At 45.9% G+C, this 21,339-nt stretch overlaps 1 protein-coding gene across 6 annotated transcripts in view; it reads left to right on the top strand.

The window, feature by feature from the left end:
- arhgap46b (Rho GTPase activating protein 46b) overlaps window positions 1–21,119 on the top strand; it is a 95,262-nt gene extending 74,143 nt beyond the window's left edge. For all 6 annotated transcript variants that reach the window (XM_024399815.2, XM_024399817.2, XM_042299426.1 and 3 more), the window contains 7 exons: window positions 4,883–5,519; window positions 5,984–6,082; window positions 14,695–14,768; window positions 15,673–15,872; window positions 18,289–18,380; window positions 18,557–18,726; window positions 18,926–21,119. In XM_024399815.2, coding sequence (XP_024255583.1) covers window positions 4,883–5,519; window positions 5,984–6,082; window positions 14,695–14,768; window positions 15,673–15,872; window positions 18,289–18,380; window positions 18,557–18,726; window positions 18,926–19,120 — 1,467 coding nt within the window. In that variant the 3' untranslated portion in view covers window positions 19,121–21,119. The remainder of the gene's footprint in view (window positions 1–4,882; window positions 5,520–5,983; window positions 6,083–14,694; window positions 14,769–15,672; window positions 15,873–18,288; window positions 18,381–18,556; window positions 18,727–18,925) is intronic.
- Window positions 21,120–21,339: the final 220 nt, after the last annotated feature.

The following is a 21,339-nucleotide window of genomic DNA, read 5'->3' on the forward strand; positions in this document are numbered from 1 at the left end:
TCACCACATCTTACCCAAACATTACAGTTCTGGCCCTCCCTTCTCTTTATTTTCAACTCTCCATTTCGCAGCTTTTTTCTTATTGAATTCAACTCTGACATTGTCCTTTTTTCTACTGCTACTCTCTGTTCATCATATATGCATAGTCACTTTAACCATATCTAGTATCTACATGTACATACTACCTCAATAAGCCTGACTAACCGGTGTCTGTATATAGCCTCGCTACTCTTATTTTCAAATGTATTTTTACTGTTGTTTTATTTCTTTACTTACCGACACACACACACACACACACACACACACACACACACACACACACACACACTTTTTCCCCCCCACCATTGGTTAGAGCCTGTAAGTAAGCATTTCACTGTAAGGTCTATACCTGTTGTATTCGGCGCATGTGACAAATAAACTTTGATTTGATTTGATGTTAACTATTCTGTATGTTTCCAGAAGCATGTGGAGATTGGCGTGTAGGCTGTTTGGCATAGAGTCAGGCCTTAAAGCTTAGGCTTGTAGATTAATGCCAGATAGCCTAAATACCTGAATGTAGCCTATAGATAGAAATTGCACATCATTTGTATAATTTTTTATACATTTATGGATTTTTGTTAAGGTATTGTTTTCTCTTTACTCAACACACCCGACACCTACCCGCCCTTCATCCACACAATATTTAATGACCCTAATCCCGCCCTGCGGATATGACCGCAGGGGACTGTGGGTTATGAGCCAACCCACGCTTCGCAGTGTGCGTGTGTGTTTTGATTTGGGTTAGCCTAGTTTCTCAGTGTGCCTGGATATATAGGCAGAGAGTTGTTTTTGTCAAAGGCTTTATCAACTCAAACCACATCCACCCCCATAACTTGTAGGCCCGCTATTCTGCAGTGACTCTGAACAGCACAGCCTGTCTGTACAAACTAAAAAGAGAGCAAGGACTCACCCAGGCTGATTACACATTTGCGGCAGACAGGAAAAATAAAGGAGCTTTGATGGGGGTGGCTGAGCGCTCCGCTCCCCCACGCAAAGTGCCATCGATAAGGTGGCTTAGTCACCTCCACCAAGGGAACACTGCATGCCTGGAGAAGCTCTCCTGAAGAGGGTATGAGAGGAGAAGACAGAGAGAGTGACAGAGAGGCAGAGGAAAAGAGAGATACAGAGGTAGAGATTATTTTCTGCTCTCAGCATCTCTCAGGTGAGTCAGTGATAGACTTGCAGGGTCTCATGCCAGTGGCGTGCTTCAGAGGAGCAGGATCATGTTTTGCTGGGTCAGTGAGTCAGAGAGAAGACGAGTGAGATGAGAAACAGTATGGGGACAGAAACACTGAACAGTGGAATCGTTACTGAACACGGCAGAAACTAGGTCACCCTGCAGAGTGGAAAGTGGTGAGTACCAAACAACGTACCCTGCCTGCATCCACCAGACTAGACCGGAGGACCATCACTGGTGTAAAATGTGTGTGTGTGTGTATGGCGAGATTGTATCATGCAGTTCAATGAAAAGAATGGCCACCAACCACCCAGGTAGAAGGAAGAGATGGGAAGAGTCTGTATACTCGATACGGTAAGATAGAGGAGATGACACAGAGAGTGGGAAAGAAAACACTGTTCTTCCATGTCTCAACAGATCTTATCCTGGCTGCAGTGTGTGTTGTGTTGCGCTGGGCTTGGGGACTGTGTATCTTTGCTTCAGAGCATTAATCAGAGCAGTACTGTTACTGTAGGCGGTGGGATGGAGGTTAACTGCCTCTGTTTGTCAGCAGTGTGTTGTTGGTGACTCATTCAAGCTGAGTATTTGAGACTTATTTTCCCACACTAGCGCTTAGCGGGGGTCATGCTAGCTCCAACCCCATTCATCCATCCGCTATCCCAGCTGGGTCACATCACTCGACAACTGGTGCATACCCTAAACTCTGCTCTGTTCAATAAAACGCACCCTTACTCAATTTTTCATTTCATTTTTTTTAACTCGATCTGGACGACCTTATTAGAATTGTTGGTTTCATTCCAGGACTATTTTTATTGCATAAAGGGGAAAAAGTTTCTGGCAGCAGAAACGAAGCCAATCCCTCGTTTTCGAGGGGAAGCGATTATTTTTTTCTCAGACAATAAGCATTGGGGAGAAGGTCCAGGCAGTCCCACTCTCCACCAGGCTGGTTACTGGCTGGGAGGAACAGAGTAATTCGTGTGGATACAGCCCAGCCCAGCAACCACTACAAAGGCACCAGAGTCCTAGATTTATGACTCATTTCTCTGGTTCACTGGGGATAATATCATGCCTAGAAATGGGATCACTTACATTCAGGATTTACAATACTGTAGGCACTTCTAAGTTGTAGACTCGTCTTGTACACTTTTACTGGGTATGTATACTTATGTCTTGGTATAGTAAGTCTCCAGCGAGGGGTTAAGTTACTGACTGTCAAAACTGAAAGTGATGGCCATCTTGAATCCTCCGATCTGAAAGCAGGCTTGTCTTATGGGTGTGTGCATGTACCAAGTGCTCCGATGGGCTCCTATATGAAACTCCTACGTTATGCAGATGCACACGTTATGCACACACTCATGTAGAAGTAACGTACGCGTGTTTCACTGTTCATTGTCAGGTGTGTGGGAGAGTAACTTGGCAGAGGCTGTACAGGGAGACTGGGGCTGAGTGCTGTGTGCATGTCGGTTGCATTGGCTTTACTGAAATGTGGTTCAAGCCCACAGAAGCCATATCATTCACTGTAGTATATGGAGCCTGACTTAACCCCCATGGAAATTACTCTCCCAAAGGCCTCCAGCAAGAATGCCGGTCGGGAATGGAAATACGAAGGGGGTCCTAAATAACCCGACATCAGTAATTAGCAGGATTGGTCTGTAATAGTGGTTCTTTTGTACAAACACTAATGTAAAAACTAACACAGTTAACCAGGATTTATTTGAACACAATTTGTGGGAAATGTGGCGTTAAGACTGGGCGTCCTAATTTCTGGAGCTTTGGGAACCTGTCCAAACAAGTTAGGCCAAACTCTCTCTTGTCTGTGTAACTTGTGAGTGTTTTCCACTGTCCCTGGCTAGCTGTGCCTGGTTTGAAGGTGCCCCTGCTTGCCCTGACCCTAAATGTGCCTGAGGAGCAGTGTCTTACCCTGTTGTCTGCAACCTAGTCTGGGAGAGGACAGTGTGATGGCCAGGACACTGCTGAGCCCCGTCACACCACACAGGACACTGCTAAACCCAATCACAGACTATCACACCACACACACACACACACACACACACACACACACACACTGACCAGGAAGACTAGACACTGAGAGCCATCTGGAACAAACAGAAGCAGAGGAAATGAGAGTGAGAGGTAGTGGACTAAATGAGGAAGATGAATTACATGAGAGATGGAAAGAGAGAGGAAGAAGGGATTGACGGATCTCAAAGCACTATGAATACCTGTGACAGGCAGCAGATACAGCCGTTTGAGTGAAAGGGAATGGATTGTTGGGAAATAAAGAGGGGGAGGAGAGAGAGAGAGAGAGGGGTTAAGGCCAATGTTGCGTGGCCAAAGCCAGAACGTCTTAATCTTGTGTCCCCTCTGAGGACTGATGGTTTGGCACCCAGTAATTCCCTCAGGCCTCCCTCGCGCTTAATTACCCAGCTAACAAGCCTTACACAACCCCTTTTTTAATCTTCATCTGAGCCTGTTTAACCAGCCACTTCGATACGGTTACACCATGGAAATTCAGCATTGGCCACTAAGACCTCTGTTTCCAGCTTAGACTTATTTGTGACTGGTACCTCCATGGCCGTGTTTTATACTGTGCGATGAATACAAATGATGTGGGTTTGGAGAAAGGCTTTGTTGGCGTTAGCGGGTCGTAGAGGAGCTCCAGACCTGCTGAGGGGGTTAGGGTTGGAAAGCTTTGGACCTGGGCTATGGAAAAATACACCAGTTATACTGCTGACCGACAGCCCACATGGTTCATATCACCATTCTGCATAGTTTACTGCACCGCTGAAAACATTCTCATGCGGCTTTTGTTTTTAATACGACCACATTATGAAGCCCGTACTACAATGGGGATGTATGTCTGTTAGGGCCGGTCTGTAAAATGGGGGTAACCATCCCTAGACCCTACCCACACAGCTCTGCCAGAACGTTAATGAAACCCCTGGTATCTGTTTAACAGATCTGCCAGACTTCTGCTCTAGTGTGGTATTACATTGTAAATATGACATCATAGGATGAATATGAATGTAAAGCCCATATGTCAAGGTTATTGTTGGTTATTACAGTTTGTTCTTCTTTGGGCCGTGTAATTGAGCCTGACGAAGACTTTGGCGACACATTAGTGTTGGTTCAGAGGAAGACTCAGTATTGTTATGATTGGGTTTGAATTAACTGGATGTTCCAGAGTGGAAGAACCATGGTAGCCATCGGGGATTTGATATGATTCATTGCATAAAGTGGACAAATTGATATCATATTATTAGATTAGTGAAAGTAGTTTAATAAGGCCCAGTGGCAGTGGGAGTGTTTTGGCTTGAGGGAAGGGAAGCAGACAGGAGAAGAATACAGTGAGTGGGGGATGGATGTTATGTTACCGTATGTGTTTTGATGCGATTTCCATATTGGGTCACCTATTCCTGGAGTGGGATCTGTGTGAGTGATTCCAGGTTCTACTCTGAGGAGGAATGAGTAAACGGATCCTACAGTACGCACGCACGCACACACACACACACACACACACACCATAATGCACATGCTCTACAAACCTTTGCAGCATCAGACACATACCATCAACAAACAGTAATTCACATAGGATTCCAGCTGTAGCGTTTGTCTATGCCTTGAATCTTCCTCTCCTTCCCTCTCTCCCTCTGTTTTCTTCTCCAGGCAGGAACACTGGAATCCAAGGCCCAGTCCGAGTCCTCATCACACGGGGGAGGTAATGGTCACGGGGGCACCCGGGGTTCCCCCCATAGAGTTATCGTGACTGGAGACAGAGGAGAAGGTAGGGGAGGTGGAAAAGGAGGTATGGGTTACCAGTACCCTTACACCACCCTCTGCAAACCTCCTCCAGACGCCAACATGGTGGACTGGGCCAGTAAGAACCTGAACCAACACACTCAGGGCCTGTTCCGCCGCCGCGTCTCCATCTCCAACATGCTCTCCTGGAACAGGGGCTCCATTAAGAAGCCCATGCTGATCACCAGCGACCGCACAGTCAAGAAGGAGGCCTGTGAGATGTTCAAACTGGTCCAGGCCTACATGGGGGACCGTCCAGCCCGGCTGGAGCGCCGTCACGCTGCCCTGCTGGTGGTCACTAAGTGCTGGGGCATGCAGGGCCTGAGGGACGAGTTGTACGTCCAGCTGGTCAGACAGACCACTGACAACCTGAACCTGAGAAGCCTGGAGGCCGGCTGGGAACTCATGGCCATCAGCCTGGCCTTCTTCTCCCCCTCACCCAAGTTCAGACGCTACCTGGAGGGGTACATTCAGAGACATCTGGAGCCCTCCAACGACAAGAAGAGTGAGTGGCAACACCACTTCTATTGATAAAATGTTTTTTTCTGTTTATATAAATCTATGAATGTTTTTCTGTGTTTACCATTGGTTGTTGGTTGGTGAAGGTTGTTGTTTCCTGTGGCTGCGGATTTTTGGTGTTTGGGGGTAAATACGATTTGTTTGATTAGACTAGAATGCATCCAGAGGTGTGTTTGTGTTTCCGGTACTCTCGTGTGGTCAAAAACAGCCAGTTGATATTGGTTTTCCAGCTATTATTATCTGGGATTCAGGCCAGATCAAACAGGATGCAGCACTGGAAAAGTGAGAGAAGAAAAAAAAAAAAAAAGGAGGGGGAGTAAGGTCAAAGTTGAGAGAGCCCAGCACAAAACACCATCATCTGTTTTTCAGATCTACACACGGAGAAGAGTTATTGCGATAAATCTTTAATCAAATAACGTTTTCACTTTCCGCCGTGTTTGCCACTTACAGTCATGCAGCACATTATGGAACAACAGGACATGAAGAACAAGAAGAATTCAAAGTCCCGGAAGAAGAGGAAGCAGAACAATGAGGAGGAAGAAGAGGAGGGTGAGTTTCACTACGGCAACACTTGTTCATTCATACAGGAGAAAAACTGAGAGGGAGGATTAACCCCACAGTGTCACCCTCTTAGAACTGACACACTCACAGGAGAGATTAACTAGCTCTTTTTCTATATGAGATTGATGGTTGAAGGTATTGCACACATTTGCATCACCACAACGCTTTTTAAATGGGAGTAGCAGAACCACACAAAGGAGCCTTGAGATCCAAGCGCCAGGGTGTCCTGTTTCCCTCTGTGCTGTATCTCTGTTGCCCAGCTGAGCTGGCTAGCACACGCTGCCAGTCGTCCTCCCTGGCCCTGTCTCCTCCTAACCCTCTGGCCTAAAGAACAGTAGTGACGCTGTCTTGGCCATGGCTGAGGATGGCTTTCTTTAGAGCGAGAGGGGACACCACCTACCTACAGGAAATATCCTCACACATACAGTTGAAGTCGGAAGTTTACATACACTTAGGTTGGAGTCATTAAAACTCTTTAGTCATGTCCCAGTTTACCCTGATTAACTCTTTAGTCATGTCCCAGTTTACCCTGATTAAGTCTTTAGTCATGTCCCAGTTTACCCTGATTAACTCTTTAGTCATGTCCCAGTTTACCCTGATTAACTCTGTAGTCATATCCCAGTTGACCTATTCTGTTATGGTCTCCCTACACCTAGTGACCTGTATTCTGAATGATATAAGCAAAAAAAAACGAATTGGAACTTCAAGCGGGCCTATTTATATAATGAATATGAATTCAGAGGGCAGAAATTATTCAATATTAAAGCATTAGACCTCCCACTAAAGGCGTCAGTCATACAAAAGTCATACTTAAATCCAAACGGGTTCTGTAGCAGATTAGTAAGAACGTCTCACCCAATGTTCAAGAATAGGGTGAGAAAAACAGGATATCAGTTTCATTTCAGGACAAAAAAATGGACAGCTGTGCCAAATAGATTGCAAAATAGTTGGAAAGAGATTTTCGATGTACCAATTCCATGGCACATGGTTTATGAACTGATACATAAAACGCTGGATTTAAACCTCAACATTTTTCAATTAAGATTATTATACAACATTTTGGCCACCAATATAATGTTATAAATATGGGGGATAGAACCATCCCAGCTCTGCAGATTTTGCTGCAAAGAGACAGAATCATTAGATAATTTGTTTGGTAGCTTCTTTTTGGTTGCAGGTTCAGGAATGGATGAAAATTGCAACATTTACCTTGGGATAACTCTGCAAATAGCACTGCTGGGTGATTTAAAAAATCATAGTCAATCGGTCAATAATATAATAATACTCTTAGTAAAAATGTGTATGTTTAATTTACAATCTGTAGAAATTATGAGAATAGAACGGTTCAGAACTTTTGAGAAACATCACAGCACAGTTGAATAATTGTGTGGTCTTCAGAGATAGATGGGAGGGGTTGAGGGTAGCTGAACGGGGTTGAGGGTAGCTGAACGATGGGACTTAAAACAAACAAAAGATAACTATTGTAAAATACATTGTGTCCATAAAATGTATATACAGTTGAAGTCGTAAGTTTACATACACTTAGGTTGGAGTCATTAAAACTCGTTTTTCAACCACTCCACAAATTTCTTGTTAACAAACTATAGTTTTGGCAAGTCGGTTAGGACATCTACTTTGTGCATGACACAAGTAGTTTTTCCAACAATCGTTTACAGACAGATTATTTACTTATATTTCACTGTATCACAATTCCAGTGGGTCAGAAGTTTACATACACTAAGTTGACTGTGCCTTGAAACAGCTTGGAAAATTCCAGAAAATGATGTCATGGCTTTCAAAGCTTCTGATAGGTTAATTGACATCATTTGAGTCAATTGGAGGTGTACCTGTGGATGTATTTCAAGGCCTACCTTCAAACTCAGTGCCTCTTTGCTTGACATCATGGGAAAATCAAAAGAAATCAGCCAAGACCTCCGGGAAAAAAAATGTAGACTTCCACAAGTCTGGTTCATCCTTGGGAGCAATTTCCAAATGCCTGAAGGTACCACGTTCATCTGTACAAACCATAGTATGCAAGTATTAACACCATGGGACCACGCAGCCGTCATACCACTCAGGAAGGAGACTCGTTCTGTCTCCTAGAGATGAACGTACTTTGGTGTGAAAAGTGCAAATCAATCCCAGAACAACAGCAAAGGACCTTGTGAAGATGCTGGAGGTAAAACGAGTCCTATATCGACATCACCTGAAAGGCTGCTCAGCAAGGAAGAAGCCACTGCTCCAAAACCACCATAAGAAAGCCAGACTACGGTTTGCAACTGCACATGGGGACAAAGATCGTACTTTTTGGAGAAATGTCCTCTGGTCTGATGAAACAAAAATAGAGCTGTTTGGCCATAATGACCATCGTTATGTTTGGAGGAAAAAGGTAGAGGCTTGCAAGCCGAAGTACACCACCCAAACTGTGAAGCACTGGGGTGTCAGCATCATGTTGTGGGGGTGCTTTGCTGCAGAAGGTACTGGTGCACTTCACAAAATAGATGGCATCATGAGATGGGAAAAGTATGTGGATATATTGAAGCAACATCTCAAGACATCAGTCAGGAAGTTGAAGCTTGGTCGCAAATGGGTCTTCCATTTGATTTTTGATTTATTTATTTTACCTTTATTTAACTAGGCAAGTCAGTTAAGAACAAATTCTTATTTTCAATGATGGCCTAGGAACAGTGGGTTAACGACAGATTTGTACCTTGTCAGCGCAGGGGTTTGAACTTGCAACCTTCCAGTTACTAGTCCAACACTCTAACCACTAGGCTACCCTGCCGATCCCAAGCATATTTCCAAAGTTGTGGCAAAATGGCTTAAGGACAACAAAGTCAAGGTATTGGAGTGGCCATCACAAAGACCTGACCTCAATCCTATAGAACATTTTTGGGTAGAACTGAAAAAGCATGTGCGAGCAAGGAGGCCTACAAACCTGACTCAGTTGCACCTGCTCTGTCAGGAGGAATGGGCCAAAATTCACCCAACTTAGTGTGGGAAGCTTGTGGAAGGCTACCCGAAACGTTTGACCCAAGTTCAACAATTTAAAGGCAATGCTCCCAAATACTAATTGAGTGTATGTAAACTTCTGACGCACTGGGAATGTGATGAAAGAAATAAAGCTGAAATAAATGATTCTCTCTAATATTATTCTGACATTTCACATTCTTAAAATAAAGTGGTGATCCTAACTGACGTAAAACAGGGAATTTTTACTAGGATTAAATGTCAGGGATTGTGAACAACTGAGTTTAAATGTATTTGGCTAAGGTGTATGTGAACTTCTGACTTCAATTGTAGCAGAAGTATAAGTAAACAGTGGCTGTTTGTTATAAAGAAGCTGTTGGGTGAGTGTGCTTCCTACTACTACAGACCACAGCTACTTTGTAATTGTTCTACAGGTAGCAGCACTCTCGGCATAGTCAATCAGTGACGTACTCTGACTCACCCCAGCTCTTTGTGTGTCATGACATTCCTGTTGATGTTGTTTGATTCTGAGGATTCATTTGACCTGTCAGATGGCTCCTCGCAGCTGTGTCCCAGCATCCGGGCCCCTCTCATGATGCAGCGTTCTGCCCCGAGGCCAAACGCACCGCGTCTTCCACACCAAGACCCAGCCTCAGACACCAGACCACATCACACAGTTATCCGCAGCACTGCTACCAGCTGTACTAGTACTGTGACAGAGAGAGTCGACTCACTGCACTACATCATCAACGAGACTATAGCGCATGGGAGAGGTGAAGAGAATTGAGATGGTTGTTGACTCACTCCCCGCACTGCAGTAGAAACCAGTTAGTCATACTCCACATCCGCTCTGGAGTGTTGGCATCGAGGACAGAGGACCTACTGTCTGTGGGAGACTGTTTGTTTGTACTGTAGGGTTGGGTGATCCATACTCTTTTACAGATATGGGGCACTGGACAAATGATCCAGCTTCCTGTGATCCAGACCCCAGTCTACAACAGAGGCCCCATGATATGGGCTCAAGTCCAGGTAGAGATGAAGGGGGGAGGGGTTTGATGGGGACGGTCGTAGGGATGTCCTGACGGGAGGGAGGTGGCGTCTTTATGGGCTTCACCAGCTGCCTCTCCGGGCCCAGGCTGCTGATTGGGCATTGTTCTGGGCAGCAGTTTGGGGCCTCAGATCCAGCTCTTCATCAAAAGAAGAGAAAGAGGGCGTAGAAGGTTTGTTTAGGTAGTGCCCGACTTCTCGGTGGCACGTTTAAGAGCTTGTGGCTGACAATGGCTGGGGAGGCCTGTGCAGCCAGGCATTGTGGTGGCAGCAGTGGGCTGTCCTGGGAAAGACGCTCCCAGTGAAGGGGGAGCGTGGGCTATAGGAGTGGGGTGGTTGGGGCCTCTTCTCCTCTCTGTGGAGGATTAAAGGTTGGCACCAACACTTATTTGTATGCAAATACTCTCTTTACGTTTTCTCTATCGTTTTTTCTCTGGCCCTGGCTGTCCCTGTTTAGCATTGGACACTATGCTGAGGCTCAGGCCACAGGCACAAACAGGCTGCTAGTGGAGAGGAATGAAGAGACCGTTGCTCTTTTCTGTCACCTGCTTTATAGATACCCCCCATCCCCCACGTATATTTCTCCCTTTGTCTTTTATGCATGCATACACATCCATCCATCTCTCTCTCTCTCTCTCTCTCTCTCTCTCTTTCTTTCTCTCTCTCTTTCTTTCTCTCTCTCTCTTTCCTTGTGGTATTATACAGGTATTACACCCACCAGGAAGTGTTTTTTAAAATTTAATATTGTCTAGGCAAATCAGTTAAGAACAAATTATTATTTTACAATGACAACCTACCCAGGCCAAACCCTCCCTTAACCCGGACAACGCTGGGCCAATTGTGCACCACCCTATGGTACTCCCGATCACGTCCTGTTGTGATACAGCCCTGGATCAAACCAGGGACTGTAGTGATGCCTCTAACACTGAGATGTAGTGCCTTAGACCGCTGTGCCACTCGGGAGCCCTTGTAAAATCAACACAGGCCACTCTCTTTTAGAACTATGGGTCTTATCAGTGGTGTTCATACCAGCTAGCCCTCTATGCTGCCTGGGCTATGTGCCTCAGTAATATCACCTGGCAGAGAGGGGAAATCAGTCCACCGCTCCCACATGCTTGTCATTCCAACACTAACACAGAACAGGAGAAGGACAGAATGATCAGGAAGAAGGAGAATGGATGAGTATGCCACGGCAACAATCAGAGGAGAGGATAATACATTCAAGATTGGGAGGGGCAGAGGAGAGGAGTGAGGACAAAAACTGGTTGAATCAATGTTGGTTCCACACCATTTCAAGAAAAACATTCAGTGTGATGATGTTGATTCAATGTGGAAAATTGATTGGGCTTGCAAGTCATCATCAACGTAAGGGAACTTTACCAGAATCACAGCTGTGTATTTACAGTAAAAATGAATCAATCATTTCTCTATGAGGACCCTATGATATCTTTGCACCCTTCTCTCTCTGTTGTTTCATGAAGCAGTAAAGTTGGGTTGTGATTTTAAGGGTACATTTTTGTTGTTGCACTTTTCACACCAAAGTACGTTCATCTCTAGGAGACAGAACGAGTCTCCTTCCTGAGCGTGTTGATTTCACGCTGAATTCACGTTAGCTGACAACTCAACCAAATGTCAATCAAAACTAAACATGGAACTGGCGTCTGTGCCCAGTGGGAAGTGAATAAAAGAGGATGAGAGAAGAAGAGAAGACGAGGGATCTAAAGAGAATACTGTAGGGAAGAAAGAAAGGACCTGGGGTTGTAGCTAGGGAAGAAAGAAAGGACCTGGGGTTGTAGTCCAGCAGCAGTCCCAGCAGCAGTCCTGAGCCAGAGCGATGTGTGTGTCCTGCAGTCCCAGCAGCAGTCCTGAGCCAGAGCGATGTGTGTGTCCTGCAGTCCAGCAGCAGTCCTGAGCCAGAGCGTGTGTGTGTCCTGCAGTCCAGCAGCAGTCCTGAGCCAGAGCGATGTGTGTGTCCTGCAGTCCAGCAGCAGTCCTGAGCCAGAGCGTGTGTGTCCTGCAGTCCCAGCAGCAGTCCTGAGCCAGAGCGATGTGTGTGTCCTGCAGTCCAGCAGCAGTCCTGAGCCAGAGCGATGTGTGTGTGCTGCAGTCCAGCAGCAGCAGTCCTGAGCCAGAGCAGTCCTGAGCCAGTGTGTGTCCTGCAGTCCCAGCAGCAGTCCTGAGCCAGAGCGATGTGTGTGTGCTGCAGTCCAGCAGCAGTCCTGAGCCAGAGCGATGTGTGTGTCCTGCAGTCCAGCAGCAGTCCTGAGCCAGAGCGATGTGTGTGTCCTGCAGTCCAGCAGCAGTCCTGAGCCAGAGCGATGTGTGTGTCCTGCAGTCCAGCAGCAGTCCTGAGCCAGAGCGATGTGTGTGTCCTGCAGTCCAGCAGCAGTCCTGAGCCAGAGCGATGTGTGTGTCCTGCAGTCCAGCAGCAGTCCTGAGCCAGAGCGATGTGTGTGTGCTGCAGTCCAGCAGCAGTCCTGAGCCAGAGCGATGTGTGTGTCCTGCAGTCCAGCAGCAGTCCTGAGCCAGAGCGCAGTGTGTGTGTGCTGCAGTCCAGCAGCAGTCCTGAGCCAGAGCGCAGCAGTGTGTGTGTGCTGCAGTCCAGCAGCAGTCCTGAGCCAGAGCGATGTGTGTGTCCTGCAGTCCCAGCAGCAGTCCTGAGCCAGAGCGATGTGTGTGTCCTGCAGTCCAGCAGCAGTCCTGAGCCAGAGTCCAGCAGCAGTGTGTGTGTCCTGCAGTCCCAGCAGCAGTCCTGAACCAGAGCGATGTGTGTGTCCTGCAGTCCAGCAGCAGTCCTGAGCCAGAGCGATGTGTGTGTCCTGCAGTCCAGCAGCAGTCCTGAGCCAGAGCGATGTGTGTGTCCTGCAGTCCAGCAGCTGTCCTGAGCCAGAGCGATGTGTGTGTCCTGCAGTACAGCAGCACAGTCAGAGATCAGAGACGGGGCCTTGTGAAATGACTGCCCTGCCTCTTAAACATGTGTTTTTACAGCCAGATAAAAGAGAACTTCTCTTGAAACAACTCGTATACAACTTTCCCCTTCTCCGTTTCTACACCCACTATGTTTGAACATGTTGACGACACTGTAAACACGGCTAGAAGAGGAGAAGTGAAAGGATTTGTTCTGGACTGAGGTCATCAGGTTAGTCCTGTGTGACCCGTCACCTCTCTGACTATCCCTGTTGAGGCCTGCTTGGCCATGTGGCCTCACAGCTGTGCTCTGAGGTGAATGACCCAGTAGTATGAATTCTGCTGTCTACTCTTCTAAAACGATGCAGTGCTATAGTAACAGTAGGGCCTGGTCGGGCTGATGAAGGTTCCTCCTTGGTCATAGTATTCCTCTTTCTCCCCCTCTCCTAGTCTCTGGGAGGGACCTGCCCAATGTGTGCCTCCTCCTTTCCTCATTTCCTCATTCCTCACTTATTTTCTCCTTTGCTCCCCAGTATCTCTACTTGCACATTCATCTTCTGCACATCTACCATTCCAGTGTTTAATTGCTATATTGTAATTACTTCGCCACCATGGCCTATTTATTTCCTTACCTCCCTTATCTTCTCATTTGCACACATTGTATATAGACTTTTTCTACTGTGTTATTGACTGTATGTTTGTTTACTCCATGTGTAACTCTGTGTTGTTGTATGTCGAAGTGCTTTGCTTTATCTTGGCCAGGTCGCAGTTGTAAATGAGAACTTGTTCTCAACTGGCCTACCTGGTTAAATAAAGGTGAAATAATAATGAATCAATCATTTCTCCATGAGGACCCGATGATATCTTTGCACCCTTCTCTCTCTGTTGTTTCATGAAGCAGTAACGTTGGGTTGTGATTTGAATTACTTTTCCTCGGCATTGAAGTCCATCTCATTTTCGTCTTGGGTGAGAATAAAGTCCTCCCTCTCCCACCATGTCAGTTCTGTGTGATTCATTCGATTTATGACAGAAGACAGTAATCACAAAAACTTTTTTAAAGCGTCAAGATCTCGTAGTCTCTCAAAACACAACTTATCTACCCTCGGCCAAAACCGCGGCGGCTGTTTTGTTGCTGAGGACATGCTTTCACCTGTTTGCCATAAATCTGTGTCATGTGGATGTTTCACTACCAGCGTCTGTAGCCAAGATGCATTTTGGTTCTCAGAGTTAGAACAAGATGTGTAGGCCAATGCCTCAGTCGCTCATTCAATGCAGCCTTAATATTGTTATATGGGCCTGAGATACAATAGTAGTACTTTGCTCTAGTAATAGTTCAGCGGTCAGTGTTTGACATCTCAGTGGCTTTAACCTTGAAGCACAGCTGTTCCCTACAGCTCTATATGCTGGGTTATATTACTCCATGCTGGCTGGGCACGATTCTCATGGAATATGCAGAGCTGATATCCAAAATGCCCTGCGGTGGACAGATTTGGTTTTAATGATTCATTGGTAACAAGATCTGTCGGTGGATCTGTCGGTTTTATCACTGTGGAGCAGAAGTGATACAGCCTCAACACTGAGCATGTTGACATGCAGGCAGATAGAAAACAGCAACGGATTGTGTTACCGCCTCAGGATTGGTCAGTAATGGTGTCTGTCATCTCCCCTCTCTCCAGGCCTGCCAATCAGCACTTATGCCAAGTACTGCTATCGCAAGCTGCAGAAGGTCGCCGTCACTGGGGTCAAAAAGGTAGGAAGGTCATCCTAAAGCACTATTAAAAGGTCCAGGGAGGGGGTGTCAGACAAGGACAGAGGGGGTTGCTCCATCTCTCACTGCTGGTCTGGATGGAGGTTACATTTACAGACTTTCTGCTGCAGTTTTATACTCTAATGATCTGAAGGGATATTGGGACTCCAACCCTCCCAGCAGACGAGAAGTGGAACATTTCTATTGTTTTAATGAGTCAGTGTTGCCCCTGAGGTTAGTGTCGGCCGTGAAGCGTGGCACTGACTGAAGCATTCTGGGAGCTCTCACATATGTTAGCAATCATCGCACTGGGCCCTTAGGAGTCCTCAGCAAAATAGGCACTAATCTGTAAACCCAAACTGAGGTGGGGGGGTTACGACAACCTTTTAACCCCCCCTTCCGTCATCCGCTCTCTCCCCATCCACACTGGACACGTGGAGCTAAAGATGGGGTTCAAGTCTGAGCTCACACCCCCCAACCAACCCTCCATCAGTGCAGCAACAGTCTCCCAACCTCCACCCTGTCCTCTGCTGTGTCCCACCCTGTAATCAGCTTGCCCACAGCCAGCACACTGCAGCCTTACTGCAGCCCCAGGCCAAGCACTTTTACTGGGGGTTATATTTAACCCTCTGAGCTGCTGAGATGGAATCTGGGCTTTAAATATGGCCCGGTGTCTCCTTCTACTGTATACAAGGGAACTGACCTACAGTTCAGCTGTGATTACTGTAGAGAAGTTACAGTAGTGTGAGAGACTCCAAGTGGGCCTCAAGTAGCTTACCTAGATAATGGGCTAGGGATAGCTTTCAACCAGTTCTAAACTTAATCAATAGACTTGTGGTTCTAGAGCTGTGCTTAGAGTCAGGTCCTGTCTACAGAAGACTCTAATGTATTTTTTTCCTTCTCACAGGGTCTAAGGAAGCCCACCCTGGAGGAGTTAGACCAGGGGAGGAAAGCCATTGTGACCCCCTCCCTGTTCGGCAGTGCTCTGGAGGAGATCATGGAGCGTCAGAGTGAGCGGTTCCCGGAGCGCAGGCTCCCCTGGGTGCAGGTGCAGCTGTCCCAGTACGTCCTGGCCCTGGGAGGGGCCCAGACAGAGGGAATCTTCAGGTGAGTAGTCACACCAGCACACCAGGCTGGGCTGTAGACAGAAGGGGTGGAAGGATGGAGGGGGGCAATGTTGGTGACAATGGATAAACATAGGGTACCAGAAACGGTCTCTGCAGATGAGGATCACTCTGAGGTATGGGGTAAGTGATGTTATGGGGGTAAAGAAAGACGGGCGTGGAAATACAGTTTAGCCTAGGTGGCAAACAGGGGATGCAGAATAAGGGCCAGATTCAACCCCATCTCGTTTTGTCTGCTATACACGTTTTAAAGGTAATGTTCCCGCATTCGGGGAGACCACATTCACGGTAAACGCTGAAAATGTCGGCTCAATCGGAAATTACCTTGAAATGTCAATCAAGGTATATCGCGGATCTTCCATGGTCTGGATTATATCTAGGCGTAAGACTGGGTTAGAGGCTTTGCTTCATCAGTAAGAAGCAGTACAGTCAGGGCTGCTCCTGTTCTGATACCCCTGTCCCAGCCCAAGGCCAGCGGCATTACGGGACCTGCCAAAAGCCTCTATCACATTACAGCATCATTGCGCAAAATGGTTCGCAGCATCATCTTGGTATGTGTGCAACATAAGTTCATCATTCACCTTCTGCTACTATTTCTGTCAAGCCGTCTACACATACAGTTGGATAAATCCAACGTATCCACCACACAGAACGCTCTGCCTGCAACTGCCTCTGCAACGCAATGCTGCAATGCAAACACAGTGTTCCATTGGAGATTAATGTACGTCTGTACCAAAACGCAATGACACTGTCAGTATGATCGAGGTGTGAGACTCCCATTGGCCGGGAGGGGAGCAAGTTAGCCTGAAATTAGAAGAGAAAGAGTCTATGTTAAATCACTTAAACAAACACAGCATCTCTTGAAGGGGTACACTACAAAGCAGGATCAATGAGTTAGTCAGCTAATTTTGATGACCAACCAGAAATAACTATTGACTTTCTGGTTCATTAAGAAAGCTAAACTTCGACATGTGTTTTTGGTTGTTGAGTCGATTAGCCCATTTCTATTTCAAGCTCATCTTCCTAATGTAAGAACACTTAGGCCAGTTAGTGCTAACTCATTGATCCTGCTTTGTGGTATACCCTTCAGGACCTATGGGCTTTGGTAAACAAACAAGCCATCTGGTTAACCTGGGGACGTTAATCATTCACTGACTGGGCTGTGGAGAAGAGGAGAGGTCTGCACCCTGTTCTCTCTGATTCAGACTCTCTCCTGGGTCATCCATATAGACGTCTGCAGCTCTGACGACCCCCCTCCCCCGTCTGGCTCAGACTGAGACTGGGTGGTCATCCAGAGAGATGGTAGTTGAAACAAACATTCATATGTTTGACTTTACCAAATGATACATATTCAGACTAAATGCCTCTCACATAACAAAGAGTGAAAATGCACCAGATAAAGCTCTTGCCCTGTCATGCTTCAGATAACATCTAGGTAGTTTTTCCTAGCCACCGTGCTTCTACATCTGCATTGCTTGCTGTTTGGAGTTTTAGGCTGGTTTTCTGTACAGCACTTTGAGATATCAGCTGATGCAAGAAGGGCTATATAAATACATTTGATTTGATAATTAAAGACATTGTTTTATGCGTGTGTAATGTAAATACAGTGGGTATAGTTTCCCCTTTCTCTCCCATTCTGTTTGTATTGGAGTACGTTTAGACACAAGTGTTTTATCTGCACACAATCTCTGTGTAAGTTCCTCTTTGTCTAAATTCTCATCACAGACTGACAGATTGTGGACTGTATATAGAACAAACAGGATATTGATGAACAAATGTGCACATTATTATTTTAAGCCAGTTCTCATTTTATGAGTCACATCTCCCTTTTGTCGGGTGTGTGATTTGAAAATTGACAGGAAATCTACCCTGGCAGTTTATTTTAAAAACCATGCTATGGAAGGATTGTCTTTATTTTTGTTTTCTTATTTAGCTTCAGGGTTTATTTATTTTTACTAGACATGGGTCCCTGTGTCAGGGATATGACTGATGTTGTCCTTGTGGCTCTGTGATTTTGCTTAGGTTTTTCTTCTTGGCACAATCAGTTCCCCTGTAATAGATACCTCCGGACGTGTAGCACTGCTATGTCCATGTCTGCGGATATGAAATTACTTTCATACTAATTATATATAAATGGTATTGCATAACCATGTCCACCTGGGTTCACATATCCCCCATGTGTGGACTAGACCTTGGCAACATGCTAAAGTCATGCTGTGGTTGTCCCTGGGCTGCTTAACGGGGTTGCTGCACCACCTAGTGGGGCTATGTCACAATCCAAGAACAATGTCAATACTCTCACACAAGTATTCAGTCATATTGAAATAGGAGATAAAGCTATTACTTCCTAGTCTCTAGCGCCTGTTATACTTCTATCTGCTGTGTGTCTCTTCCCTCAGGGTGCCTGGAGATATTGATGAGGTGAATGCACTGAAGCTGCAGGTGGATCAGTGGAATATTCCAGAAAACCTTGGCGACCCCAACGTCCCAGGTAAGAAACAAATCCCTGTCATTCAGGCTCTATTTCTCCTCTTGGCTGACGTCTTTCTTCAATTGAGCAACTATCTATTGCCTCTTTTCAAATGTGTGTTGTAAAGGCTGGAAACACTACTGTATATCGTGCAGGCTGCACACCATTGTGAATTGAAGTGTTTCTCTCTCCTCTAGCGTCTCTGCTGAAGCTGTGGTACAGGGAGCTGGAGGAGCCAGTCATCCCTCAGAGCTTCTATAAGCAGTGCATCAGTAACTATGAGGATCCAGAGGCAGCGATCAGTGTGGTGCAGTCTCTGCCTGAGTTAAGCAGGCTGGTGCTCTGCTACTTTATACACTTCTTACAGGTAACCCTCCTACATATAGGCCTCTCGTCTCCCCTCGCTATCGCTCTCTCTCTTTAGAGGTTTATCTGTCACTTTGTATGTTTTGCAGTTATAACTACATAATAACTGTAGGTTTTAATATAAACACAATTAACAAACACCACATAAATGTCTCTGAGCTTCACTTTCGCCCTAAACTCACTCCCTCGCTCTCCTGCAGGTGTTTGCCCAGCCCGTAAATGTGAGTAAGACCAAGATGGACGTGAACAACCTGGCCATGGTGATGGCTCCCAACTGTCTCCGCTGCCAGTCGGATGACCCACGCGTCATCTTTGAGAACACACGGAAAGAAATGTCCTTCTTACGCATGCTCATTGTTCACCTGGACACCAGCTTTGTCAAGGGCATCATCTGAGGAGGCCTCCTCTAGACTGCTCACACCACTCTCTACTGCCACCTCACCCACAACAGGCCCGCTGTTCCTTCACACATGTCACATCTCAACCTTCTCTCTGGTTCACTAACACCACATTCTGAGGACTACAGACAGTGGACTGCCCGGAAAGTGACTGGAAATCAAGACAGATTTCCTGCTCTGAATCATCTCGTTTGAGACTTTGGGACAAGCTCACATGTGATGGTAATGGGAGACTGTTCATCAGTTTTAAAGCACACTGCAGGACATACTGTACATACTATATGTATCTCCCCATGTTTCTGCTCCAAACACTGGACCGTGCTGGCGTGAGATTCAGCATATGAAGAGCAGTCACAATAGGAGACTGTGATGCACATTAAGCCAGAGTGCAGGGAGAAATCAAGACAAATCTCATTTGTAAATATGGGTTTTTAAAGGATGACTTCCTGCTTTGAGTGCCACATACATATCTGACGCTATGGTCATGAATTATGTCTCGTCATGTGTTCTGAAATAACAAAATGAGGGGAAACCCACTCTGTATTATCACCATTCTCTTTCCTTTATTGTAATAGTGTATTCAAGCAATGTTTTCCTTCTCATTCTAAGTTCATTTGGAATGCTTTTTTGACTAATTTAATATGAATTCTGTCTGGGTTGACAGAGCTGCAGGATGAGTTGACAAAAAAAGGTTTATACTACTCCTGACCTATCCACTGGCCTCAGAGACAGGTTCACTCTCGAGGTAAAAAAACAACACATTTATTTCTGAATTAAAGTTTCTCTAGTAGGAAAAATGATTCCCAATCAGTAAGGCATAGATGTGTGTACATGTGTTAGAGATACAGTCTTGGACTAAAATCATTAGAAGCATTTCTTGTAGCACTTTCAGCTGTTTTACTCCAGACACTTACAGTGGGCTTATTTCTCATCCGTTCAGAGAAACACAATTATACCTTTGATGGAGCTTGTAAAAAAGCAAAGTTGAGCTATTAGCAGGTCAGGGGAAAAGAATGCAGGAGAAAATGAGAGCGCTGTCGCTGCCTGTAGCTAAAGCCTCACCCACGCCAACAGTTGTGAATTTACAGTGCGAGCCATAGGGAGGGGCCATCTGGCAGTGGTTTGAGGGTCTGAGGTACATTAGTGCCATAGACTGGGAGGAAAACCATTAAGACAAAACACAAGCTGATTTACTATTTTTAGACAGTATTGCCTAACAAGGACTTTCCTATTCCTCTAAATCTCGTGCCTCATGAGGGGAAGAGGATTTAAAATCCATATTTCAGCTGTCTTAACGGCCACGCTGTCGCTGTTATATTTAGCAGTGTTGTCAGGGTTTGGGTTTTAGCACCCCACATGTTTTCTCTGTGTCTTCCTCATCTTAGTGATGGGCTCTGTGCTGCAAGGCTGTCCGGGTGTGTGTTTGTGTGCACGTGTATGTATGTTTTTGCACATCAGTGTGGGTGTTTGTGTATCGACTGTACATGCGTGTGTGTGTGTGTGTGTGTGTGTGTGTGTGTGTGTGTGTGTGTGTGTGGTATCAGAGATAGAGAAGCTTGTGTTCATACAGCACACTCTCCCTAATTCCTGGAAGCTGGAGCCCCTAAATTAGAGGGTGTGTTTAGCCAGAATAATGTATCTGGAGGCTAGATGGTTGTTAACCCCTTTTCTGCAGTCACAGCTTTTACAGCGGCCGTGACTCTGTGCCTCCATTTCTGCTTTACTATTCATCTTTTGAAAACCTAAACCCCCAGGGTTGAGTACTCCATAGCCACATTGGAGGATATACCCAGCTTTCCATCACCTCCAGCCAGCAGGGGCAGTGCCGAGGTGGACAGGGTGCACAGTGTTGGTATTTCTGGGAGTGCATCAGGGATATACAGTTGAAGTTCACATACACTTAGGTTGGAGTCATTAAAACTCATTTTTCAACCACTCCACACATTTCTTGTTAACAAACTATAGTTTTGGCAAGTTGGTTAGGACATCTACTGTGTGCATGACACAAGTCATTTTTCCAACAATTGTTTACAGACAGATTATTTCACTTATAATTTACTTCACAATTCCAGTGGGTCAGAAGTTTACATACACTAAGTTGACTGTGCCTTTAAACAGCTTGGAAAATTCCAGAAAATGATGTCATGGCTTTAGAAGCATCTGATAGGCTAATTGACATCATTTGATTCAATTGGAGGTGTACCTGTGGATGTATT

Source organism: Oncorhynchus tshawytscha, linkage group LG16, assembly GCF_018296145.1.
Source record: "Oncorhynchus tshawytscha isolate Ot180627B linkage group LG16, Otsh_v2.0, whole genome shotgun sequence".
Classification (NCBI taxonomy): domain Eukaryota; kingdom Metazoa; phylum Chordata; class Actinopteri; order Salmoniformes; family Salmonidae; genus Oncorhynchus; species Oncorhynchus tshawytscha.